Source organism: Botryllus schlosseri, chromosome 2 (assembly GCF_051294905.1).
Source record: "Botryllus schlosseri isolate E-star chromosome 2, Bs_hap1, whole genome shotgun sequence".
Lineage (NCBI taxonomy): Eukaryota > Metazoa > Chordata > Ascidiacea > Stolidobranchia > Styelidae > Botryllus > Botryllus schlosseri.
Window position 1 is genome coordinate 5,871,409 of NC_137237.1, and position 27,732 is coordinate 5,899,140.

At 39.3% G+C, this 27,732-nt stretch overlaps 2 protein-coding genes across 2 annotated transcripts in view; both read left to right on the top strand.

Annotated features, from left to right (window-relative positions):
- Positions 1-27,732, top strand: part of LOC145432550 (uncharacterized) — a 137,654-nt gene that overhangs the window by 7,975 nt on the left and 101,947 nt on the right. The window lies entirely within an intron of this gene.
- Positions 1,124-26,758, top strand: LOC145459665 (uncharacterized). Its single transcript, XM_080338235.1, has 17 exons — positions 1,124-2,102; positions 7,987-8,196; positions 10,474-10,659; positions 11,197-11,325; positions 11,387-11,689; positions 12,493-12,804; positions 12,873-13,034; positions 13,095-13,277; positions 17,557-17,789; positions 17,849-18,031; positions 18,438-18,636; positions 18,700-18,805; positions 19,455-19,571; positions 19,637-19,875; positions 19,935-20,016; positions 22,830-22,894; positions 22,955-26,758. Exons 1-17 carry the CDS (start codon positions 1,124-1,126, stop codon positions 23,011-23,013), a joined length of 3,747 nt encoding a protein of 1,248 aa, XP_080194361.1. The 3' UTR covers positions 23,014-26,758.

A 27,732-nucleotide genomic window follows, 5' to 3' on the forward strand; every position in this document is an offset into this window, starting at 1 on the left:
CGATTTGGTACAGCAGAGCGAGATAGTTGTGAAGGTAAACCAGTCTTAGGAACTGTTTAAGTTGGTAATAATTGTCAGATTCACAGATTGTGCTTAAATTAATACAAGTGTTAATTAAGACTAGAAAATGAAACGTGTCAAAGAGAGTGGAGCTTTTTTTAGAAAGAAGAAGAAAGCAAGACAAGCAGAAATAAAAAAGCACGAGGGAGCTATGCTAAAATTTGTAACCTCTTCTGGCTCAAATGTCTCTTTAACATTACCAGAGATCGATTCAAATGAAAATCAGGACAATAACGCTGAGCTACAAAAAGATACTGAAAAGATCAGCTTATCTGCAGAAACGCAAGAGACAGAGCATACCAAGAGTAATAGGCCTACCAATGATATCAATTATGCACTGCCTGGTACACATGTAGACGAAAGTGAAAACAACGAAGAAGCAGTTGCAGTAGTGAACAATCTACCCAATGATGTGGACTCGTGGCCTGAAGTTATAGATCACCATTTGAGAGTAGAGCTAGTCAAGGCAGGGCCAGAAATGTATCAAAACAAGGATTGGCCATTTGCTTCCAGCAGCAGAATAATTAAAGTTGGCGACAGCACTAAGATTGAGCGAAGAAGTGTTTCCAAAGAATGATTCTATAAAATACTCAAAAACGGTGACAGAATTTTGAGAAGTTGGTTATTATATTCGAAAAAGCAATCTGGATTGTATTGTTATTGCTGTAAGTTGTTCCACCTTACTGGACCTGCCTTATTTAGCACAAAATGTTTCGATCATTTTTGGCATTTAAATCCACGCATATTTGAGCATGAGGATTCCCAAATACACAAAGAATGCATGGAAAAATGGAAAGAGCTTGCAATGAGACTACAATCGCAACAAACAATTGACAAGAACATGCAGAAACATATGGATGGAGAGCGAAAGAAGTGGAGAGCAATTTTAGAAAGCGTTGTTGATGTCATATTATTTCTAAGTAAACAAAACCTTCCTTTTCGAGGACATCGTGAAGATTTTGAATCCAACAACCAAGGGAATTTTTTAGAGACCGTGAAGCTTCTGGCAAAATATAGTCCCGTACTCAGCAAACATCTTTCTGATATTTCTATTTCTAAGAAGATGACAACTACTTATCTTTCTTCCACTACTCAAAATGAGCTTATTTTGCTTCTCAGTAAAAAAGTCAAAAGCATCGTTCTTGAAGAGGTGCGCGAAGCCAAATATTTTGCGATTATGTGCGACAGTACTCCGGACATATCACATACTGATCAAATGACTCTTATAGTGAGGTATGTAACAATCAAAAACAGTTTTGCCCAACTGAAGGAATCGTTTTTGAATTTCTTTCCGTTGAACGGAAAAACGGCAGCTGAAATTTCTCAATCTATTCTAGATGAACTTGAACTAAACAACTTAGATGTGATGATGTGTAGGGGACAAGGCTACGACAACGCATCTACTATGTCGGGAATTCATGCTGGAGTGCAGCAAAAAATCAAAAACATAAATCCAAAAGCATTATTCGTGCCGTGTGGAAATCACACACTGAATCTTGCAGGCGTTCATGCCGTCGGATCATCGCAATTAAGCGACAGATTTTTTGCTGTTTTAGAAAGATTGTATGTATTTTTTGCTGCCTCTACGCATAGATGGGATGTCCTTCTAAAGCATGCGCCAATCGCGCTGAAGCGAATGATTGATACGCGATGGAGCGCACATCACGCCGCTGTAAAGGCCCTTCACGCATGTTTTGATGAAATTTTGGATGCTCTTGAGGAACTAGGTAATCCAAACGAAAATCTTGCTACAAGAGGTGACGCTCATAGTATTCTGGAAGCGATTCAGAATTTCTCTTTCTATTCCTTCTTATGTTTTTGGAAAGTAATCCTGCGAGAATCTCATGACACGCAAACTTACTTGCAGCAAAAAGGACTGTTGTTAGAGCAATGCTCTAACAAGATGAAAGCGTTTGTTAACTTTTTAGTGGAAGAACGAGCTCACGTGGTTGAAGGTTCTGTGGATGCAGCGATCACAAAATGCAGAGAGCTCGAGATTCCAGTTGAAGATCGGAGAGTTCGCAGAAAAAGAAGAATGCCCGGTGAACAATCAGAAGATGCTGGCCTCAGTGTTGTTGAAGAAGTTAGACGATGCATGTTTCAAGCATTGGACAGATTTAAACTTGAAGCTGAAACTAGGTTTACCGGCATGCACCAGTTGAATGATATGTTTGGATTTTTGAATCCCCACGTGCTGCTGCAAATCGAAAGTCACAATTTATTCACCAGCGCTTTTAAAAGCACTTATGACGACGAGGTGGACTTTTTGGAGTTAGCTGCGGAAATCGACAGATTTAAGAGGCTGGTGCGGAGCAGTGGAACCACGTTTGATCGTAGTGCAACGGCGTTTGATGTTTTACGGTGGTTAGTTAATGCAAAGCTACTTGATTCGACACCATATTTATGCTTGTGTCTGAAACTTTATCTGACGATTGGTGTTTCAATTGCGAGCTGTGAGAGGAGCTTCTCAAAGCTCAAACTAATTAAGTCCTATTTACGTTCTACCATGAATGATGATCGGCTATCAGCTCTATCCATTCTGTCTATAGAAAGAGACTACGTTAAAAAACTTGAATTTGAGGATATAATTGCTGATTTTGCTTCAGCGAAAGCCCGAAAAGTCAAGTTTTGAGGCGGCTATTGATTCTCTATTTGCACAATACATTCGTTCGCTATTTCTTGTCTTTATTATTTTTGACCTTATTAACGTTGCGACGGTGAGGCTGAGACGCGGCATATTATTTGTAATTATTTTTATTGACAAGATTGCTTTGAACATGAAGCTATGTCGAAATTTGCCGCGGTATACTTAGGGGGCGGCATTTCAAGCGAGAGCCAGGGGCGGCAGCACATGCTGCTATACGCCAGTGGCTAGAACACTATGGAATCAGGGATATTGCAGCAACTCTACTCGAGAACTACCTGGCAAACCGCAAACAATTTGTTAAACTGGGGACATCAAGAACGACTACCAGAGATATAACTTGTGGAGTGCCACAGGGCTCAGTCCTTGGACCGACTTTTTTCCTCATTTATATTAATGATATTGTTAATGCATCTTTATTCCGCACAACCCTATTTGCTGATGATACTCACCTCTTTATAACCTCCAGCACTGTCGATGATTTGCATGCATCTGTAAATAGGGAACTCCCAAAAGTATCGAGATCGCAGCAAACAAACTAAGTTTGAATGCAGATAAAACCGTGACGCTCGTTTTAAATAGGCCCTAATGCCAATCATAATTCCACTGTGAACATCAATAATAAACAAATCTCATTGATCATTTGGTACCATCGTTTAATTTTTATTCTATTTTCCTTTTTTAACTAAACATTTTTTACAGCCAGACTGTTCAGAGTCAAGTGTACCTGTTTGATGCTGGTGTGATCAGACTAGATGACCTTCACGGTCTTATCGATCATTCCTATCTAATACCGAATATTGTGCATGCATATTTTCTGTACCACCATTACTGCCGTTTGTTATGTATTTTGGTTGGATGAAAATAAAGACTCTCTCCCTCTCTCTCTTACTAAATGTTCTGACGCGTTAGTCGTAGGCTATCGATTGCGTTTTCGCAAAGCAAATTACAGCCAACTTTTGGCTATTTTCCTGTCGGACATAGGGTTAATTCTGGGTTTGCATAATAATAGGCAACGAATTAGAATTTTTGTTATTAAAATCAAATCACAAAGCACAGGCATTTGGTACATGGAAATTTGCGCATAAATATCTTAACTGTATCCGAATAAATACCATCCTTAAATGTTAAATGCAAAACTAAATAAATGTTTGAGGCTAAAACAGTTCGAGTATGAAATCATTAAAAATGGGATGTTTTGCGGGATTTTCTTTTGTACTCTACATCACTTTCCCACATTAAGACCCAAACGTAATCTTCCATCATGCTTCCATTATATTGCCCTTGGTATCTCTTTTCTAAATATTTTATGTCTTGATGCAATCGCTTCCCTTGTTTTCCTGAATAAGATCCCATATTATCTTCAAACTCGTCCAAGTGAGCGTCAAGCAAATGTAGTTTCATTCAGCACATCTGCAAAGCTATCCCAAGCCTTCTCCTCAACATCATTAAGCATTTGGATAAAACCATTCGACTTGAGAATCTTTTCAATTTGTGGGCCAATAAATACACCAACTTTTACTTTAGGTTTTGACAGTTAAGGAAACAAGTTCTGGAGAAACTGGAATGCGTCACCACCTTTGTCCAATGATTTCGTAAATTGATTTATAGGGCCAAGTTTTATGCGAAGGGGAGGCTTAAGCCCTTTGTTTGGGTTAATCAACGGAGTTTTCTATACATTTTTCTCTCCAACAACAAATTCTTTTCGTTTTAGTCATATTTGCTGTTTGTAGTATTCTGCAGTAGCCCTACTATCCCAAAGGTGGTGACCCCCCCTTGCATACCCATCAAAAACACTACAAGTTTTAGGTCCCCAATTACTTCCCAGTTATATTAAAAATTTATCAATTGCGAATCATAAAACTTCGAAACATCAAAATCAAACCTGCAAACAGAAATATCTATAAAATGGCAAATATTGCAGAGTAGGCTATTTTAACATTCAAACGTGATTAACATACATCTTGGATGCTGTTTAGCCATATTTTAGGTTTCTTTTCTCAAAAGTAGTGCGATTTTAGAATTTCAATCTCTGAACCACAAAAGCAAAGTTTATATGGAATAAAGTCGATTTTTTATACTTACTGGTCCTAAGCAATACGGAAAAATTGGTTAGAACCTGGGAACAACAAGTTTTTTTGTTACATCGTGTAACATATTCACACACTCTATGCAGCGCCCACCCGTAACTAAGTGAGCTGTATGCGATTTATAAATAGTTTCGTACAACACTTGCACCATTGTGATCAGCACCGTAGCTGCCGCACCCCAAACCCCCCAATTGGGGGGGGGGCGAGCTCGAAGGGGGCCCAAAATTATTTCGTGAATTAGCATAAATCATAGAATATTTTTTGAAAATTTATGCAAATTTTTGAAATTTTTTTCGCGCTGGTCGCGAATTCCAGTAGCCATTTGTCTTTATTATTGGGTATTGGGCCATTAACGCGCCACGACCCACCAAGACATACAATCAAGTTTTGGGCCATATAACATGAGACTCCAAGAAGTGTGCCAGAACGATCGGTAGCGAGAAAACCTTGGCCGAAAAGGTCTATGCCATTATGCTGACCGAAGACTTCGTTATATATACAAAATACATGTAGGTTTAATTGTCCATAGGCGCCTGAATGACTGGCGCCGAATGTTGCTGTCTTTGCAATCTGAACCTCACAAGACAAATACCATCCCGCTGGGAAAAAATTCATGCCAGTGATGAAATACCAATTTGAAATCGAGTGCGTCTCTTAGTTTAGAAGCTCACGTTTGGGCGATTCTATATTTTATGTTATAGCAGACTGGAAGTCACGAAATAACATCATGTAACGAAGTCATATCAACGGGTCCGCCCGCCGAAGATGTTTAATTATTATTTACGGGCCCTCCCGTTTTCAAGACACTTCACTCGGCTCTACCGGTGAATCTAATTACGTGAGTAGAGAGGACAATAAATTGATAGCATAATATATATGCAATCGCCGATCTGATTGACCGATATTATCATAAATTATCGAAAATTTTCGCGCTTCGCGCTGCCTTACGATACAGTACAGATGATTTCGTGACAAACGCGAACAACGTGATGGGGGGGTCGTTTTACACCCTATGGGAGCCCAAGACCCACGTTTTTGGGGGCCTGACGAGGTACTGTTTCGTTCCTGCCAATGGGTATACGCCCGAAGATGTTTAATTATTATTGAGTCGTCCTACCTTTTGAAACACACATCACTCAGCTCTACCGGCAAATCTGATTACGTGAGCAGACAGAAGATAAAAATTGATAACAAAATATATGCAATTACCGATCATACTAACCAATTCAATCATGAATTCTAGAAATTTTCCGCGCTTCGCGCGCTTCGGCGACAAAAGCTGTCTCACTAAACAAACTCCTAACAATATGATGAATAGCAGTAAACAGGGTATCGCCAGAGGGGTTCTGGGGGCGAAGCCCCCCAGAAGTTCGGCTTATAACCCTATGGGGGGCCCAAGACCAAAGTTTTTTTGGGGGCCTGACGAAGTGCTGTTACGGCCCTGATTGTGATGTACGCCCAAAGTAAACGATTACCTCTCTTTTACAGTCCCACAGAGAAAAAATATTTAAGCTTGTCAATTAGGGTAAAATTTGATCTTTTATTTCTCTATTTAATGGCAAACGTCTGACTTCTCGCATTTTTGAATTGAAGTGTAAAATTCCAGTATATATTTGGTGGGTCGGCAGGAAACATGGTCACGGAAGGGCGATTGAAAACCACTGACCTATTCGATAAAATAAGATATATAAAGAGTGAAAGGCGGTGTCAAACGTGGATTTTTCACTTTTTCCCAAAAATGACCGCAGCGCCGATAATTGATGCATATTATATTTCTTGTCTCTTTTAAAACGGGCGTTTCTCAAACTAGGGTATCCGTAACCCAAAGTAATTTCGGGGATACGGGAGCAACTTCATTTTCTGACACGCACTGTAGCAGTTTTCTCCAAAAGTGATTTTAACGTTTGGGCGTTAAGTTAAGGCCTAAACCATCATCATGCTTTTACGTTGCTGTGAAACGTTACTTGTCTTAACAACAATTTATGTAGATATTTTATTTTTCTCTGCTATCGCAATGAACCAGGGATGAGTGATTTCACGTAGTCTGATGTAGATTTAGGATTTGTTCTATACCGGTACCAGTGTCATTTGCTTATCCCGAACCCACTGGATTACAGCCATTTCGATATTTAGTGCTTTGCCTGTGTCCAGCGGGCTATGTATATTCTTTCAAACCGCGAAGCTACTCGGAAGCGGATTTCTGATGAACTGATTATGCGTTGCGCCATTCCATGGCCACTTTCCGTGCAAATGATTTGATCTATGGTTCAGTCATATTCATCAATGTCAAAAATGTATACGGACAATTTTTGCTCTACCCCTTCATTTATACCATTGTGAGCAAGGTTTTTCAGGCATGGGCTTATTCAAGCAAACATTTGATGCTAGACTTTCATATTAAAACATGATTTCCGAGTGTGCCCTCTTTAGAATGTAGGCTATGCCAATTGTCGAGTCTTTCTATGTATCGAGAAACGTGTCTGATATTGAATTCATATGGTAGTATTTAATAGAGTGATTGGGAAAATCGCTTCAATTATTGAATTTGATTATTCTTAAAGTCATGTAAACTCTGAAAACCCATATCAGGCTTTCATTACTTAAATGTACACAGATTGTGCATGAACGTAAAATGACGAAAGTGCACTGTGATCAGACTGGTTGGAAAGTTTTCATAATTTATTTCAGCTACTAAGTGTGGAGTAGTTCCGAATATTCAAAATGGAGAGTATAGGGAGGGATGCACCTCTGACAAAAAGGGCAATGTAACGTGCATCATAACCTGTAAAGATGGGTATTATCGGAATGGAAGTAACACAGTAGAATGTATTGCCAATGTGACTGGAGAATGGAAATACGATACTGCATGTATACGTAAGTTGTCTATATATAGTGGTGTACTTCCGAGTAACGTTCACAAGTTACATGGATGATTGCAATATTTAATTCGTACACTCATATTAATATCATATAATATAGGCCTACTGATCATATTTCATGAAAAAATATTTGTTAATTCAGATGGAACTGTCCAACATCCGTTTCTCGCTTGACTCTTCTCCTTGAGAATAGCATATGTTCCTACTTTGAAAAGTAAACGAAACAGAAAATCGTGCAAGTTCAGTATAGCCTATGTAGCCTTGTTCACAACTCTTTCAAATTTTGAGTTCTACACCAAATTAATCCTTACAGCCATTACCTGTGAGACATCTCCGAACGTACCGAACGGGTTTATAGGAGATGAATGTGACAGTGGAAGTGAATACAACGCAACATGTCAAGTATCCTGTTATGAGGGTTACTATGTTAGCGGAGAGAAAGAGGTCACGTGCGTCGATAAGCCTGATTCAGATGATACAAACAGTGGCGGGCAATGGAACTACGGTGACACTACGTGTACAGGTAGTAACTATACGGACTATTATTAAGGGGATGTTTATTTTCATGTTCACATTCTCTCTCAAATAAACTTTGCCTGCTGAAATAATATTTAAATACGTCATATTCTCATTAAAATATAACACTACCATCAATCATGACTTTATTAAATAAAGAACATAAAATGACTAATTAACATGGTGCGCGGACTGATATTTACTCTCTGTTTATAGCTATGGAATGTGGTGAACTTCCGAGTTTTCCAACCGGCGATTTTGGTCCTGAATGTTCTCCTGGTAATAATGTCAATACAACGTGCGACATAACCTGTAGGGATGTGTATTATAAGAATGGGGGTGGCACAGCAACATGTGTTGATGCCGACTCGGCGAGTAATAAGAATATGAATGGAGAATGTGAATATGATTCTACATGTACACCTAAGTTTTGACTAAATTTTGAGTAAAGTTTAGATGTTGCATGAACGATTGCATTTATTATTTGGCACATTTAAACTCATATCACCGAAAAGGTATCAATAGGTGGATAAAATATTTGGAAAAGGTAATTGACTTTATGTTGCAAAGTCTTGCCACGGGCAACACTAAAACACCCAGTCGATCGATCATCGTTCATAAATACTGTTTTATACTGTCATCTCTTCAAAGTCATTCCTGGATCTTTATCCACCCGGACTATATGCTTGCTCTAAATTGCGTCTGCTATATGAAACTTTAACCCTGCTGTACACCAAGAAGTTAATAGGAATTCAGTCAAGGGTGTTATGGTACGTGCGTATACTTGAGCTATAGTTAATAGTTACAAAGTCATTGAGTTGAGCTGATGCAAAAATAGTATCAATTAGATAGAAGCTGCGGATCTTACAAATGGACAGTAGGCCTATATGAGGATGGGTGTTCCTATCGCAGTAACGTCAAAACAACGTCCGTCAAGACCTAAGACGATGGGTATTATCGAGGCGAGAGTATTTGTGTTTCCATGCTGGCGCTAACGAAATTGGTTATACAATTACGAGCTATGGGTCAAAAGGGCTGTAACCAGTGACAAGGCTCCGAGTCACAAGTCAATCACACTTTTATAGTTTTGACTCGAGTCAATTCGAGTCATTTTCAAATCACCACCGAGTCGAATCCGAGTCCAAATCATCGAGCAGAGGGTAAAGTCCGAGTCATAGTATTATATGGCTTGAGTCCGAGTCCAAGTCATAGCGTTGACTGCGCAGTTTCCAGTTAAAGTCTTGTTAGAGCCACTATTATAACTCTGTTTAGTGATATAAAATGGTTCGAGTTTACAATATACTAATTTTTCTCATATTTAGCAATTTCTGATCGCATTTTCAAGTATCAGTACCAATAGACGAAATCCCAATACGATGGTTACTATGCTATTTTTCGGAAGTACAATGAAATGTCGGTATTGGCCGTCTGAGTCTCGAGTCATATGACTTTGTTCGAGTCATACGCAATGACTCGAGTCCAAGTCGAGTCGAGTCATTTCCGTATTTCGAGAATATGACTTGAGTCAAGTCGAGTCATCAGAAAATCGTGACTCGAGTCATTACAACCGTGGGGGTCGACTACCCGCGACTCGCTAGCCGCATGCGGCTTTTTCACGCACCTACTGCGGCTTTCTACTTTTGAAGCAAACTTAATGTATTTCGAATGATTAATTTTTATGATATAGTTCTTCGCGAGTGATTTGTTTCCGTCAAGTAATGTTTTCGTGTATTTTTATTCTGCCTAAAGGTAGACTATAACTAGCAAAGTATTGTCGCATTAGCAACTTTTATCGTGCTTGCCACTCGCCAATGGTACGTTGGATTTCCCCTCGTAATGTGGGCCCAGAAAACCGCTGCGTCAGCGCTAGTGTGCCAAGATATTGATCACCATCGAGCCAATACAGTATTTTGATTCGCCAGTTTAGTTGCCACCTAACTCCCACGATACGTCGTTATATCAGGATTATATCAGCGGGACTGTAAGGCGCTATAACTCATTCCCCAAGTTTCGTACATCATGTCGGCTTTTTTTCTCTATAAAGAGAATTTCATGACATAGGTTTATTGACCTTGAGATTCCCCTCGTGCTGTGAACGAAAATATGAATTATCAAAGAGCAGTTACTGAATTCTATAAGTCATAGAATGCCATCATATTATTTGTTTATGCAGGTTATGTAGGCTACTTGACAATATAGAATTTACTTCATAACAATCAATGCAGTATTAAACGGTAATTTTCTGGTCATTTATTCTTTTACTTATTGACTCTATTTACTCTAGCGTACATGATGCTGGATATTGACGCGCAAAGCTCCGCGGTGAAAGGAATGGATAATAACTTGACAGTCCGGATTAAATCCATTCCTCAGAATCTTCCTGTTAATATCTCTGCTTTCGTGATCTCCTCGCCGAACAATACCTTGAAGGGAACAGCGTTAGAGCGGTATTCTTACAATGATGCAGGCGGTTATTTTACATATGGCATCACCATTAGGGCTGGGCACAATGATTCGAGTACTCGAATCTGAATCGAGTATTAATTTTAATGATTCGAGTCGAGTACTAAAACACGATTTTTTCGAGTACTGAAATTATACGCTCCTCGCCACTTAAAGTTAATTTATCAACGAGAATTGTATATTCGATACTAATTTTCGCTATTGATGCCTTGAAACCTTGATTGACCGCATCGTAGCATACGAAACATATAGTACAAATCAACGAACGCTGCTGGAAATAGCACATTTCCGAAGTCATGAAATTCCCACAGCATTGTCACCAATTGCAATGAAATCGTTGTCGTCGAAAAAATACCAAGGTATGTTTAATGTAATGGATAACAGGCATTATATTCTTTGTGGTCGCATAAAAGATATGTATTTGAACTTTGACTGATTCCATTATGTTATGACGTCATAATGAGTGATACTCGATTACTCGACTCGACTCGAAGCATTTTACGTGATTCAGAATCGAATCACTCAGGTACTCGATTTTGCCCAGCCCTAATCACCATAACGGACGTAGTTGAATCAGATGAGGGGAATTACCAATTCGAATCATCTGCTAGGTCTGAATTTGATGTATATCCAAATGTATCTTTTGCGGGGACGCAATATCTGTACGTTCAGGGTATGTCATGAAAATTGCGAACATTAACAGGAAGGATTGGTAAGTTCATGCCAATTTACAGTTATTCCTGAAAACTTCCAATTTTATATTAACGAGACGGTGATAAATGAGGATATCACATACGTGAGAGGAGACCCTAACAGCAATGTAACATGTAGCGCTGACGGAAACCCCGAACCCGATTACAAATGGGGTGCATCAGGTGTGGAAAACCTGCCTGGTGGAGTTTCCACAAATAAGCAAATTTTACATCTCGAGAAATCGTACTTTACGGATAATGGCACGTGCGTCTGCGGTGCATCAAATAATGTATCCGAAGAATACAACCAAACTCCAAATCGCTCGATATACATTGAAATCAAAGGTGAGTGTCCAGAAGCCTCTATATATACTCCTTTGCTATTATTCTCGCGTGTGTGATGTGCGATTACCACTTACTGCTTTTACTGCATTAAAACGTAGTAATAAATTTTACCTAATAATCGAACATTTATGTACGTATTCTATAGTGATTGTTGTATATTGGGATTTGAATTGATATAGACTAAATCAGTGGTTCTCAAAGTGGGCTATAGTAGCTTACCTCTCGGAAGAATTTGAGACATGAGTTATAAAAACGAAGGTCGAGGTTTGGAGGCGTAAACATACGAACGGGGCGATACGTGGGCGTAAATGATGGTACGTTCAGCCAATTATATTTATATCTATATTACTCTTTGGATTGTGGTCAAGTTTATAAATGATGGAAGTTGATGGAAAAGTGACTCAATCCTTGACACATCCCAGTTCGCGAGTAGGGAAAAGAATCAAATCGACTAAATTCGATTTACGTATCAGCTCTCTAACTTATTTATGAATTCCATCAACTTTGTAGAAGTGCATCCAGAACATACTTTACATGGCCATATTAAGTATGAAAAAATATGCATTTTAATTAGTTGAAGTAGAAGAAGTATATATAAAAATAGACTTCAGTAAATCAAACAATTTTATGAACCTTCATTCGTACGGTAAAATATTACTTCGTTACTGATGAACTTTTGCATTTAGGCGATAAAGATATATCGAGCTTGATATGGGGGAGATGTGTCAAAATAGCATAGGAACCACTCGACTAAATGCTATTGAACAAATACTCCCTCTTGATAACGTATGTGACCTTGTTAGGAATTCCGGTTATTATTTCCGAAAATCAAAAATTCCCGCTGAATGACGATTTCCTCTTAAAATGCTGGATGGACGCCAACCCGATGCCGAGCATGGTTGCTTGGAGTACTGGCGGGGAGGAATATAATGACAGTGAAAATGCATTCGCGGTTGCCTCGAATATTGAGAATCGGGAAAACGGAAGCTACTATCAGTATCAGAACGAACTGACTTTATACTCGCAACTATGTGTCGGCAATCAGACCGTTGCATGCAAGCCATCCAATACCATTGGGGAAAGTGAAACGTCCGTCAATTATACATTGAATGAAGGTAATTGACACGAAACAGAAATACGGTATGGCAATTTCTATACCTTCCGTTTTTTTAAATCTGCGCAGGCGCATACGATCTTCATCAAGATTCAATGACGTACATAACTTATCCTAGTGAATACATCACAAAAGCAGAGACGGATGAAGCCTGCAATCTATCGTCGGGACATCTCGTTTACATTACAAGCGACAGTCTGCAGCAATTTTTAGACACGAGAATTGACTACGGTATGCGCTATTGATGCCCCATAGTTCAAGGTCGTTGGTAAACATTGTAGTTACATTCAGAATACTACATCGGAGCAGTGAAAGGTGCAGCTGGTAACTGGACTTGGGGTGAAAATGGAGATGCCGTTTCACTGAACAATTTCAACTCCACGGCTGAAAATGGAAGCTGTGCAATATCCACCGTGTATGGGTGGAAAGTAGTCAACTGCAACGAAACATTCCGATACGTCTGTCAACTGACAGGTGCCTTAGCTGTTGCCGTAGTAGGCTAATATTTGCAGACAGATAACCGGATCATTGATTACCGAAATAGACAAATTGCAAAATAGAACTTGGTTCGCCGATATTGTCGTATAACTTAAACGGCGATCATGATCCCGTAGACTGCACCAGCATTTCAGAATCAGGAACAAAGCCAACAAGAAATTGATAATTAGATAAACAAATGACTACAAGCAAAGCTACACTGTAACTATCGGTGCATTCACCAGATTTCCACCATAACATAGGGAGCAAAGCAGGTCAACGGAATTTATTGACACAAAATAACGCTTCTACACCTATTCCTAGGGTTGCATTTAAAACAAATAATTGTTTAAAACACTTTGTTTGAAACCAAGTTTCAGACCAGAGGTCTCGAACACTCGACCCGCGAGAACATTTTGTGCGACCCGCGACGGGATTTTGGAATTTCAAGCATCCGACAATATATTCAAGTGCCACATATCTTTTTAAGATATAAGAACTTAAAGTACACCCTAAAACTACTATCAAAATCAGTGAACTCTCAACATACTACATTATCACCAGGGCTGGGCACAATGATTCGAGTACTCGAATCTGAATCGAGTATTAATTTTAATGATTCGAGTCGAGTAGTAAAAGATGATTTTTTCGAGTATTCAAATTATACGCTCCTCGATCCTCAAAGTTAATTTACTAACGATAATTATAGTTTTGGTACTATTTTCCACTCAGGAAGGCTTGAAACCTTGATTGGCTGTGTCGCAACATACGAGACATAGTACAAAGCTACGAACGTTACTGGAAATAACACATTTCCGAAGTCACCATCATCCTACAACATTGCCAAGAAATGGAATGAAGTCTGTATGGTCGAAAAAAATACAAAATTATCTTTAATGTGACCGAAAACAGGCATTATGTTCCTTGTGGTGGCATAAAAGGTACATATTTGAACGTTGACACAGTGCATTCTGTTGTGACGTCATAATGAGTGATACTCGAATACTCGACTCGACTCGAAGCGAAATACGTGATTCAGAATCGAATCACTCAGGTACTCGATTTTGCCCAGCCCTAATTATCACATCACTTTAAAAGCTATCATGCGGTAGAAGATCAGCTATTACGTCACATTTCTAGTTTATGATGATAAAACATGACCCGTCGATGACTCGTGACTGAAAATTGTGATTAGGTTCGGTGCGATCTTTCGTAAAATGACTTGATTTCAGATTGACTGGGTGATTAAATAAAAATGACTCGAGTTGAGTCGGGCCAAACGTTAAAATTAGAGAAGGACTTGCGACTCGGAACGGTGACTTGGTAATCCTACGGACGCAACAATGTATGAAACTATTATGGGTAATAGTAATATATCAAAAGGTCGTAGCTTGCGTTGCGTGTGATATATAGCCATCTAATCAGGTCAGTATGGCAACCATAGGCCTTATATGACCCTCGTGACGTATATAGTTGGTTACATGCTGGGTGTTGTTTGTTCTCTTTATCCATGTTATTATCGGTGGCGAGTGAGGTAGTCGCTCCACAGCTGTAACACCAATGAATTCATCGGCGATCGGACATTTATATTCCAAGGATTCTTAACTAGGGTCCGTCGACCCATTGGGGGAACGGAGCACCACATCAGGGGGTACGAGATGCATTTTGCAATTAGGCCTATATGCTATGGAATAGTTATATGCTGTGGAATACTTATCACGACTATATCACAACCAGGATTAGGCTACACCGCTCAAATGCTCTGATGTCAGATCAATCTTCAGTAGATTTTAAAAAGTTCTACATAAAATTGTGGCACGTCCAAGGTCCACTAACTGCAATATTATAATCTGACAGTTTGACAATGTCATGATGCATCCTCTCGCATGATGTCTATAATTCATTATTTTAACAAATTATGCCGGGCACAAAAACAGTTTTATTCATATATATTTGAAAATGTGATTATTTTCCGTGTCAAGCGTGAATAGTACAATAGTAAATTACATTTTCACGATGTTTGTGTAATGCCTGTCTACAAGCTTCCGTCAAATAAGGCCTACTTGGAAACTATAGATTGAATATTCCTATTATTGATGCTGCGGCCCGCTGCGTCATCAACAACTGGGAAATTGGCCCGCGAGCACATTTGAGTTTGAGACCTCTGTTTTAAACAAAGGCCGTTTAAAAAAGAATTGAGTTTTTTAAGTTGTAAAATTATGCCATATTTGTGTAAATGCTTTCCAAAAACATGTTGTATGAGCCTACGGACAATTACCACCCAATTTAGCTGATGTTATCGATATTAGATATGGGATGGTTGGAACCCTCAAAATAGTCGGTTCAACAGTTATAGTACAGTATTTTACTGAAGTAGTTACATTTGCCCTATATTTTCAATTGTCAATGTCAATCCACTATGACGTCACAATTGAATATACGTGACGTCATGGCTTGAAAACATAAAAACATGTTTTAAACAAGGGCCTTGTTTTAAACATGTTTGTTTCATATGCAACCGTATACATAATAATTGGTCTATTTGGCTCGTTTTTGCCCATTAGAATAGGTGTGAGAGCACAATTTTGTACTATACAGTTCCGATTACCTGATTCGCACTCTACCTCAAATTACTGCCCTAATCATTGAGTGTCAACCTTGAGACTTGGCACAGCGTTCGATACTAAAATCAAGACATACCGTGCAAAAGCTTATGACGGATCTAGGTAAGGAGCATCGTTAAAATCAATAGAGACCAATACCGGCTTTGCGTATAATCTGTTAGCGATAAATGACGAGTCAGCTCTCACTCGAATTAGGAAACGAAATTACCACTAACACTGTTCAGTGACAAACTTAAAACTTGGTACAGCGTTCGATACTAACATTAAGACTTACCGTGCCAAATGTCATAACCGATCTCAATATTGAACATCGTCAAACCAATGGATACCAATACCGGCTTTTGAGTAAAATCTGTTTGCGATACATGACGGATCAGCACACACTCAACTTCGGAAACGGAATTACTACCCTTTAACTTTAAGTAGAAACCCTGAAACTTGGGGCAGTGTTAAATACCACCATCACGACATGACATAACAAGTTTCAAGAGCTTTCATGGTGTGAAACCCCATTAAAATCGACCTATACCAGCAAAGGTCGACTCAACGCATATGACGGTAACAGAGTTCAGCTATAGATACGATTGTTACATCACACCTTAAGGGCACAGAGCTATCGTGCCCCGGTTGCTCGGTAATTTTATGAATAGGAGAGAGTAAATCACCGTTTCTTTATTGGGCGCGGCTTTGAGAGAATAGACAGTGAAAGCTTGTTATGAGCGCTACCGGGGCAAGCCCCGGCTAGGCATTCGCAAAGCGAAAACACAGAAGAGAATTCGATTTTCGCAGAGACTTCGCTATATATGGGCATTTACAAGCGAAAGGACAAGAAGTATACGATTTTCGCTGTGATTTCGGTTTATATAGATAGGTGTGCGTCTATAAATGGTAAAGAATTGTTATTGAACAGAATTTCAGGTGGGGCAATGCCCCAGTTGCCCTATACGACGAGCCGCCACTGACTCTACGCTACGGTGAAGTCAGTCAGTCAGAAGTCAGTTTACCTTCCAGTGTATAACAAAGTAACAATAAATATTTATATGCGTTAAAAACAATACACAATATCATCTAATGCGCAGTCGATATACACATTTCCATTAAAATACAGAATATATGGAATGAATTCATCTCTTCACTAACACGGAGTGTCATTTCAAATCTTGCCGCTTGTACTAGAATTGATCTGCGCGATGAGCTCTTACAAACGCTCCTGAATATAACTTTCTGCGAAACCGCAAAGGTGGCGTGGTGTTGCGTTCGTTCGATCAAGCACGTTACACTATAATCACTACCAAAATTAATTCCGCTGACTGAATGGTTCGGAATGGGTCTATACTTATTACGCAGTTGAACATGAAGAGATCCATTCTTAAGTATGAATGACATGTCGCTTTCATTTTGACTGATGCATGATAGATGGTGTATGCAACTGTTGCCGACGCACACACAGCGTCATTACGTTGAACGACTCATCGCCGTCAACCATTTTGCACACTTCATTGTGCCGCTTACACCCTTTCGTAATTAACACCAGTCAAAATTTTCATCCCTCATACAGATTTTGTGGAGACAGGTTAAATGCCTAGTGTGCTTCTGCTTTTACATCAGGACCACGCTCTGAACGTCCAACTCAACTTTTCGTTAAATTCTAGCGTCTGGTTATCCAGAGGATGTACAAACCACCACACGACATTGCGAGCCCAATCTTATTACCGTATCGTGGGAGGCTGCCGATGAGCGATTTAAAACGACGCAATATCTAGTCAATTTTACCAGCATCAATTCAACAGTAGAAGACAACCACGTCGATGCCATTGGTATGGAATCGAGTCCACAAGTATATAATTTCTCTGATGCGAAACCAAACACAGAATATCGAATTGAGGTAACAGAAAACTCCTAAGTTGATGTGTACGAAGTATCACTTTACCTTTCTAAAATCAGTTGTATGCGGCTGTCGACGTCTGCCTTCCTGAATACAGACCGATGGAGGCGAGGTTAGCTACGACAGGATTCGATATTCCAGAGAAAGTGCGCGATGCATCGATGTCCAACGTGGAAAGTAACGAATGCTCCTTGTCGTGGAGCTATAACGAAGAATTCCAGTGGCAGATTGAATCCTATCAAGTAAGATTTCTTATATTTCCATACAATACGTAAATGTATCTTCATAGCCAGGTCACGGGTTTTGAGACTTCAATGCCGGAGTTAACATACATTAACGACACGGATCAATCCCTTTTTCATACTGTGGTAGGCCTATGTAGAATAACCTGGTTATCTATAGGCAACACCAATGATTACTCTGTATTCTTCCTTATTATTTTTATTTTTATTGTAATCCACTGGCATGCCAAATACCCAAGAAAAAATATTGTGATGATATAGAATGAATATATAAAGTCCATTACATACCCATTGTTTCGACTTTTGTGGCGTCACAATGTTGATACCGAAGAATCGAGGCTGTCCCAGCTCTTTGTGCCCCTTTGCTATGCCTGCCCAGTGTCCATGCGATTTTCGATGTCTACAGGTAGAAGTAACGGAGACAGAGGTGAGCACTGGCGAATCAACAACTAGAAGAGACCTATGCAACCCTGGAGCCGAGACATCGTGTGTATTCCCAATGCAACCGAATTCCAGATACAGCGCCAACATCACCGCGAAATCGTCTTGTGATGTTTTAGGAGAAGCCGTAGTAGCATCCGACGGCTGTGAATCAGACGTCGCAGGTACAGTACCCACTTGACTAATGCATACATTTTTTATAACTTGTTATCCCCTGCCACGCAAAGCCCCCGAAGAATTGGTTGTCGCGGAGCCCGTAAGCAGTAATGTCGAAGCTAGGAACGGCTTTACGATTACTGTACCACCGCAAGATCAACGAAACGGAATCATAAGGTATAATAATACAATTGAAAAGTATATTCATATTGAAATGAGCTCGAATATTTTCGGCTGACACTCGTCAGGGGTAATCGTCACAACTAGTAGAGAATTGGAAAGAACATTGTATATCAACAATCGTATCACAAAATATGACGTCACCAGCATGAAATTTCGTGAATGAGAGAGTGTTCAATGAACTATTTTTAGTGGTACACGTACTCCTTTTGTTGACAGAGTTTTGGTTGGTGTATTTTGATAAAAGTCGACTCCAAGGCACACAAATGGAACTGCGAACGGCCTCGCCCAACGATTCGAAATCGGTCGTCTCGATAATTATTCGCACAAATCGGATTATCTAACAAAGTTTGCCGATGGCAGAATTAATGGCCTTTGATCGATCAGCATCGTTTTTATAGACAACCCAACACTTTCATGGGGTGAACAGCAAATTTTCATATTTTTTGTTGTTTATCTTTATATAATGATTAGAAACTTTCTTCTCCTGTAGCAATGCGGCTACTGGTTGGAATTGAACCAAAATTGGTGTGTAGGCTTAAATTAGGTAAACTAACATTGTTATCAAGTAGCCAGTACGATTTGAGAAAAAAGACATTTTTGAAGACCCCTAATGCTCACGTCACATCCATGAAAATCGTTGCAGCTGCATCTTTGTGTACGTGACTGTTGACAATTCAGAAGACGCAAGCAATAGTCGGACGCCAAATAGTAACTCGCTCGATTCTGTTGCTGGCGAATCTCGTGTATACGCTTCCAATAAGTTAGTGTTGCACAATAAGTATATGGAGCCGACATTCGGTCCTATCATCATCCGTATGCTTGCAGGGCAGCAGACGGATTCCAGTATACTGTCGGGGCCGACCAGTCATCATCATCTTGCGTCACGAACCCGACATCGAGAAGAGAAAGGGCGAATGCCGAATCGAGCCAGAGCCCAGTATCTGCACAAAACATTGAACTAAAACCTAACCAATTCTACCGTTACTACCTGAAATCCAGCACGCCGCATGGCACCGACTTTTATATCATCCGATCAAGTGAAATCTCGGCTATAATTGCTACGAGTAAGAAATAGAAATCGCACTCATTTAAATGTACCCTACACTGTGTTATATGTATACAGACTACTACGCGTGGATTGCTGGAATCGTGGTACCGCTATTCCTTGTCACAATTGCGATTGCTGTCTACTTTTGGCGCAAGAAGTAAGGAAATTTAAATTTTAATTAGTATGTTGGTGCGGCTTTGCAACCATCTCCAATCTCCACTCATATAATATCCAAGAGAATCCCGGTAGCCATCAAACATAATATTGATTATTGAATTCAACATTGGCGGCTCGGGACAAGATTGGGTGGATCAAGGGCCTGCAATTTCGCGATTCCTGTAATTATGACGTCACAATTATGTACTATAGCGTGAAACTGTGACGTCATCGTATTCAAGCGAGTCCTCCGCTTCTATTCTAGCTGGGGCTGCTTTTCAACCGGTTCGCCGTGAGAGATGCCATGATAGTACACGTTTCTACTGTGGCAGTGTCGAGATACTCGGAGTAAAATGCTATCTATCGAAGCCGCACAATCAATTTAATCCAAAAGTTTCTATATCAGTGGTTCCCAACCGGTGGGGAATTCGCCACAGGTGAATCACGGCCACGGCCATCTAAAATCCGTGCTCGGCCGCCAATAATATGCGGGAAAATCTTTGCTTCTCTCCACTTCATCGCATATACTTTGACTTCAATGCTGTTCGAAAATTGATAGCTTTTAAGCCATCGCTGGCATTTCGCGGTGGCCTGATAATATGTTTAGACCAAGAAACTGAAGTATAAACCATATACGGGCACTTCAGTAACTGAAGGTGATGCTATGGTGACGGATTTTGTCAAGTGGGACAAAACAATGCCTGAGCTTTTTCAGCAATGGTCTTTTATAGGGTTGTGTTGTTATGATATACTCTGAAATTAAAAGGTAGATTATATTATAATATTATATCCGGTATACAATATTCCTGTACTAAACTTGGGAACGGTGCGCCCCGCTGAGCTATTCTGAGCGGCCCGCGAAAAGTTGCTTGGAATTGAAAACATAAAATCATAAGCCGTATTAACTAAACTGAAACTTCGTTTACTTCCGATCCTGTTCATGAACATGCCGCGATTACGCAGCCTACGTACCTCGCATGCATAATCCACAAATTCAGAATAAAGTCAAAGTTGCAGATTTTTAGGTCGTAAAAATCGACGTCACAAGAAGTCAACAAACTTTCTTTGTTGCCATTGTCACAATACAGGGGATACGCTTTGGAGTACAGAACCTCATATTGACATAATACATGTGAATATTATATTCATATTTATTCCCGGAAGTTTTTGGCTGACACTCATCAAGGTATAGCCTACCGTCAGCACGGTATGTTCACACGGTCTATTCTGCAAATTGTTACGTGAAACGTTTCCGATTTCCTGATTTTTAAAACAAGTCAATCAGTGCCCGTGATTACTATACGCATGCGCAATCATCACCATTATATTGGATGAACGGGTATGTCAAAAAAAAGCCGAAAGCTGAAACTGAAAGGTTTTGAGCACTAAATATTTCTTTACTGTATTAGTCAGGAGTAAACTCGTCCTTCTAGTACTTAATGCCGAGCAGGTCGCCGTGTTTGACGAGTATAATTCAATTCGGCCTTATGACAAAAACATGAAGACATACACTCTGTCAAGAGAGGGCGAATTTCAGAAGAGCTGAAAGCTTCGCTCAATAACAAAGGCTATATCGCCAACGTGCACACACCTCGGAAAGCAGCTTTATAGTATCCCATATATATTTTAACGTTTTGGTAGAAAAACGCGGAACGGTGATTAAAGAGAATTACAAATGTATCATGTTTAACATTATTGACGACAAATAAATATCATATGACGACAAAATAAATATTATTTTTGGTAATTAACCATCACTTTCTCATTGCCTAATATCAACATAACCACCAAGCAACATAAATTAACAGTGCAATTCACTGCTTTCAATTTAGAAATATAATTTTTACACTGCAAAATCTGGAATATCTAGAACTAGATATCCCTGTGGGGAATACAGATAAAATTTTTGACTCGGCCCATCAACGAATTTTATTCTTCTCATTTGGCCTGCGGAGAAAAATAATTGCCAAACACTGACTTATACCTATACAGTGCACATTATTATTATCAACGTTCAAAATGTCTACTTCTAACGTGGTCGGCGGCGAAGATTGCTGTTGTAGTACTATTCATTTAATAGACTTATTATTATTACCATTACTGAGAGTTGCATTTAAAACAAAAATCAATTTAAAACAAACATGTTTAAAACAAAGCTCTTGTTTAAAACATTTTTTTCTTCATTTTTCAAGCCATGACGTCACGATTATTCAGTTGTGACGTCATAGTGGATTGTCATTAACAATTGAAAATTTAGGATTAATGTAGCTTCTTTGACGAAATCTACGTATTATAGTTGTTGAATCGACTATTTTGAGGGTTCCAGCCATCCCCTCCCACGTCGTCTATATCGGGTGGTAATTGTCCGTAGGCTTATACAACATGTTTTTACAAGTATTTACACAATTATGGCATGATTTTACAACTTGAAAAAATATAAATCTTTTAGAAGGCCTTTGTTTAGAACACTGTTTAAAACATGTTTTGAGCAAAATGTTTTGAGCAACCATTTGCTTTAAATGCAACCCTACCAGTACTCATAATTCCATAGTGATGAATTTTTAACATAAAAGAGTGACCGACCAATATGTAAATTTGTAGCCACTTATATAGTCAAGTCAAGGTCATAGCGAACTCGTCTCATTATTGATTTGCATCATAATTTATATTGGCGTATGATTTGAGTTTTTAGAAACTATAGATGTCCCAATAATGTAGTAATTATGATAAATGGCTTTTCTACGGGAGTGTACCAATGATACATGTTCTCATTGTTATTGCATGCCTTCCCTGAAATCATGCGCAACATTTTAGAAGAGAAGATGACATTAGCCAAATCGACCATGAATATGAAATGCCAGATACTGTTTTCAGGAGAGGTGAGTGAATGCATGTGGCGAATTGGTATATCAGATATGTATCGAATTTTATCATTTCAGACTCGCATGAAGAACCAGATGATGCTCACATATACCAGCAAATTTACGAAAATTCATGACAGTTTATGCGGGCTGTGTACGTATTGCGTAAGACAGCGGTTCATAAACCCGAGATTACATAGTAAAGTAAGGTTACGGTCGCAAAAGAGGCGTGCCCCTGTTGAGAACCTATGGCTGTTTTAGGGTTTTTCTATAGCATATAATTCACAAACACATAAGTGGAAGCATGAAATTCAATTGATAGTACCTTAATGTACTTGACTTGAACCTTAAAATTGGTCATTTTCTTGCATTGGTCATTTCCTTTTTATTATGACTGCACCAGTATTCTCTATATAGTCAATCCATGATGCGAACCACTGTATTATATTAATCAAATATATTGATGTAGCGAGCAGTTTGCAACTTGAGTTTATCCGCGTGCACTACTTGTTTTTTCTTCTGTTGAAACAAATATTATAAAAAGTTCCCTCGGAAATTAGAAAATTCTGTTTATTGATTTCGAGTTAAATTTTTGAATTTTCTTTTGTTTTCTGGATTTTTTATTTCGTTTTTGGTTATTCATTGCAATTTTCCTCATCTGGAATGATTGACTTTTCGACGATTCCTCGTAACTGGACTTATTATTATATTTATATATTCGATTTGGAATTGTTTTCTCGCGGGTTTCTCTAATTGAAGGATTTTCGGAGGTCAGGAAATATTTCAAAAAATTAGATTACTTATACGAACATCATAATGAACTTAATTCAGTAGCTGATCAAATAAGTTTTCTTAGCAATAACTCTACCACAGTCATATATAGAACAATAACATGAGGCCAGCCATCGTATATAGTATATCCCATCATAGACGAGTCAAAATTCTTCCGCATTCAGCCGTAACCTGACAAATAGTACTGTAAGGTTTTTCAAATCTTGCACCAACCATCCGCGCTACCCCGGAATGCTCCTTGCACGAAGTGCACCAAACCGTTTACGGTGATGAGCGCCACTTCCTTTTTTTTTCATCTATAATAACAATTTAATCCAGAAATACTGAGCTCGAGGTCACAGATACCAGCTTTACTGATCAGGTCTTTTGTCTGATCCTGATTGAGCCCACTATACCTACCTATCAATAAGCCGGACATGACGGTAAAAGTAAAGAGGTTTCACGAGCGAAATATTTTGTGAAGCTCACTGTCACGTGCGAAAACATGCCACTTCCTTCCTATTGCTACGTATACTTTGTACTAGTAAAGCCGAGCTCTATACTGCCCTCTGTGACAGTCACAGCAGCCGTGCCTCGTGTTTTATTTCTCCGTTCGTGTTTGGCGCGCCTCAGCTAACTGAGTATTTTCTGCTAAGGCCTCTTCAACAGATGTTGTATCTTGACTCACCAACTACAAATAAGGTATTTTTCATAATTGGAGTGTTTTGAAATATATTTCATATCAGGAAAAAGTGTTAGAGAAAACTGACCCTTGATCACGATTGTGATAAGTCGCTGTTGGCGTAAACGTCGGTTACCATATTTTGGGAATCTGTGAAAAAAGCACACTTTTTCAAAATTTCCAGACTTCCAATACTTGAGTGAAATCCAGAAAATATGGGAACTAGAAACTAGAAATCGCCAAGTTTATGTGTCAGTCTCACTGCGGTCATTGCCCCGAATATTTCAATGACTTCCTTACCTCAGAATCGAAAGCTCACAAGTACAACATGCGCGTCCACATCGTCCAAATATCATATGATCGACCGAAAAGATGATCGCTCTATCAAATATGCCGGACCTGACGTGTGGAACAGTATCCCGCCGGCCATCCGACAGTCGACGAGCATGTCCACATTCAAGTCGAAATACATGCAACTACTACTAAATGAGTACTAGTCCGCCTTCATGATTACCGAACCGCGACCTGACCTATCGATCTCGCCTTCCGTGAGATGCCACCCCATTTTATGTCGTTTCTTTTTCTATACTATCTTATTTTACATACCTCTCTTTTCTTTATTTTTTCCGCTACTTGGGTACATACTCAAGTAGATCTAACTTCTCGCTACTTCTACTTCGTCATGTTTTGTGATCCACTTACTTACTTTTCGCTATTTTCAGTTTGTCAAGTAGAAACAGTCTTATCCTCCAATCAGCACGATAGCCTGACGAATTTCGCGACTGTTTTCACAGAGTATCAACATTTGATTTTCATAAAGCTTGAGTAAAGGCCAGAATTTCCGCCGCGCTTCCCGCAGTAGATTATTAGGATTTCATGAACGTATCGGTGAAAATAATTTAGGTAGCTGATTGAGTGGTTCTGTTAACAGTACCACCGCATTGTCCCCCATAAGAAATATTTCATCACAGTAAATATGACCCATCATAGCATTTGAAACCACCGTTTCGCAATCTAGCATTTACCTATAATATCGTAATTTAACAGCCCATGGCGTGTCCTAATCTGGAAAAGTGGACTCTGACTTTTTTTTAGCTTTACACCTGTTTTAGCAGACCAATGTTGAAACTTTCTGGAAAATATACATGAAATATATTTTCTGCTTTTTAGAAGTAGTATTTATCTTTCTCTTTCTATTCCCAGTATCATTCTTTGAGTTCTAATTAGTTTCATTTATTTTGTGTGGAAACGTTAATGCTGAAAAGCTTCTTGGAGATACAGAACTTCAATATATATATTGAATAGTATATTCATAATGAAATGAGCCCGAAAATTTTCAGCTGACACTCGTCGGTGTATATGTTGAAGTATAAAAGCAGGTGTAATATTGCCTCTATTTCGAAAAATAAAGCTACACTATATGGCATTTTTAAGATCAGTCATATTTTTTATTAACATTTACTAATAGCGCGAAGTGTTAACACCGTATCCGAGACCACTTCTCCGCATTGCTCTTCGACCAAACTACGGGCCTTATAGTATGGGGGAGGGCGCCATACCAACATTTTTTCCAAATTGGGGTGTTCGAGTCAACAGGATTAGCATCGCATATCAATATCAATGCTATCATTTTAACCTCATGATGCGGACCAATGCTTATGCTGTCAAAAATTTATACCTCCTGGGATGCATCAATATGAATCAAGCTCTGCACCTTTCGCAGGGCTCAATTTGCAGGTTTTGACAGTCTATGCGAACTAATTACGATCGTTGTCACAACAACTTACTTACTTGAGTAGATTTAAAGTCAGTCAATTCACTTCTACTTCAAGTAGTTTTAGGTTGCTTATGAAAGAAGTACTTCTACTCGTACTTGAGTAGATTTTTTCGTCGCGACTTCTACTTCAGTAGCTTTCTTGACTACTTTGACCACCTTAGTCCACATGCCAAAGTAGATGCTCAGTGTCGTTCCTGTCCGGCCAGACTAGATTTTAGGGAAACAACCGTGGCCGCGATTCGAACTCAGACCTGCAGATTGCGAGACCTGTGCTCTGAACACATAAAGCTGCGGGGCCTGTTGAAAGAAATCATTGCCATATAGCGCTAATACAGGGATCACCAACCCTTTTACAACCAAGAGCTACTTCTTGAGTTGTGATTGAAGTGGCGGGCTACCATTCACATGGACTCCTGCTGTTTTTCGTGACAGACTGAATTTCCACGTTTATATTCATAGCACTAGGGCGGAATCACAGTGTGGGAAGACTTCCAAGACAGTCTTGTGAAATCAAAACATCTTAATTCGATTAGCTAGCCACAAACATTTTTAAGAAACCATGAATTACTTCGCAGCTTGTTTGTATCAATTCTGCAACAACAGTCAACTCGAAATTTTAAATAAATGATGTCACACTATGGACTGAACATCATGTTATTTTTGTTTCTGTATCAATCTGAGGGAAGCCTGGCATTGCATGCTAGCAACTAGTGCCCTGTATATTCCGATATGTTACTTGATACTGCAACTGTAAGTGAGTCTTCCAGATGTGCATGAGCGAGGCGTGTTCAGTGTTTGTTTTTGATGAAGTGCATGTCAGAAGGCTGATTCACAACGATAATAGGAACCAAACATGCTTGCAACCTTCGTAGCTGCTGCGCATACACCACTGCACTTTTCCGTGTCAACAAGGAACCAAAAGTTTGGTGCAGCCTGGTGGGCTATGAGGTGGAGGTAATATTGCAGTGATACAATTTCAATCTCCAACTGTTCAGCATACAGGCTAAATAGATTTCGTTATACGCTTATATACCTGACAGCAGCAACGATTACAGAAAGTTAGAAACATGGTACTAAGGTGCGTGGATAGTAATAGAATCAGGCTGTGCCAAAAGATGCAATACCTAATGGGCATACAGACATTGAAAATCTGCTCGTGCTTCACGTCTACTACTACTGAATAGTAATGTTGTTTACTCCTTTGGCATTGTCCTTGACGTCTAGCAACTATAACGGAACCCCCAGCCATTTCACGAAGACCGCGAATGGCATTCCGTAATGTTGCCTGTATAGGCAGTGTGCCGTATTCTCAGTCTTGTGATTCAATTACATATTGGTATATTACTAATTGTGATTAAGGATATTTGATATCATCACTGTAAGTGATTAAAAATATATATTGTCATTTGTAAGTTACATGCTAGCATGATCTAGCTAAATCCTTCTAAATAAATTTAAAAAAGCCCACTGGTAAGTGCTGCCATCAGATCTATTTTTAGAGTAGGCTCGTGGGCTACTCATTTGGTCCTCGTGTGCTACCTGGGGCCCGCGGGCACCGCGTTGGTGACCCCTGCGCTAATACATATTCTACGTTTTCAATGATTTTGTGAAGGTAAAAAGCAATAA

What these genes read in the sequence shown, in the direction of transcription:
- LOC145459665 (XM_080338235.1), top strand. Translation starts at nt 1,124, where the DNA reads ATGACAACTACTTATCTTTCTTCCACTACTCAAAATGAGCTTATTTTG. An exon ending in AGACACGAGAATTGACTACG is followed by an intron (nt 13,035 to 13,094) that starts GTATGCGCTATT and finishes AGTTACATTCAG; the next exon opens with AATACTACATCGGAGCAGTG. An exon ending in CAACGAAACGGAATCATAAG is followed by an intron (nt 18,806 to 19,454) that starts GTATAATAATAC and finishes AAATCGTTGCAG; the next exon opens with CTGCATCTTTGTGTACGTGA.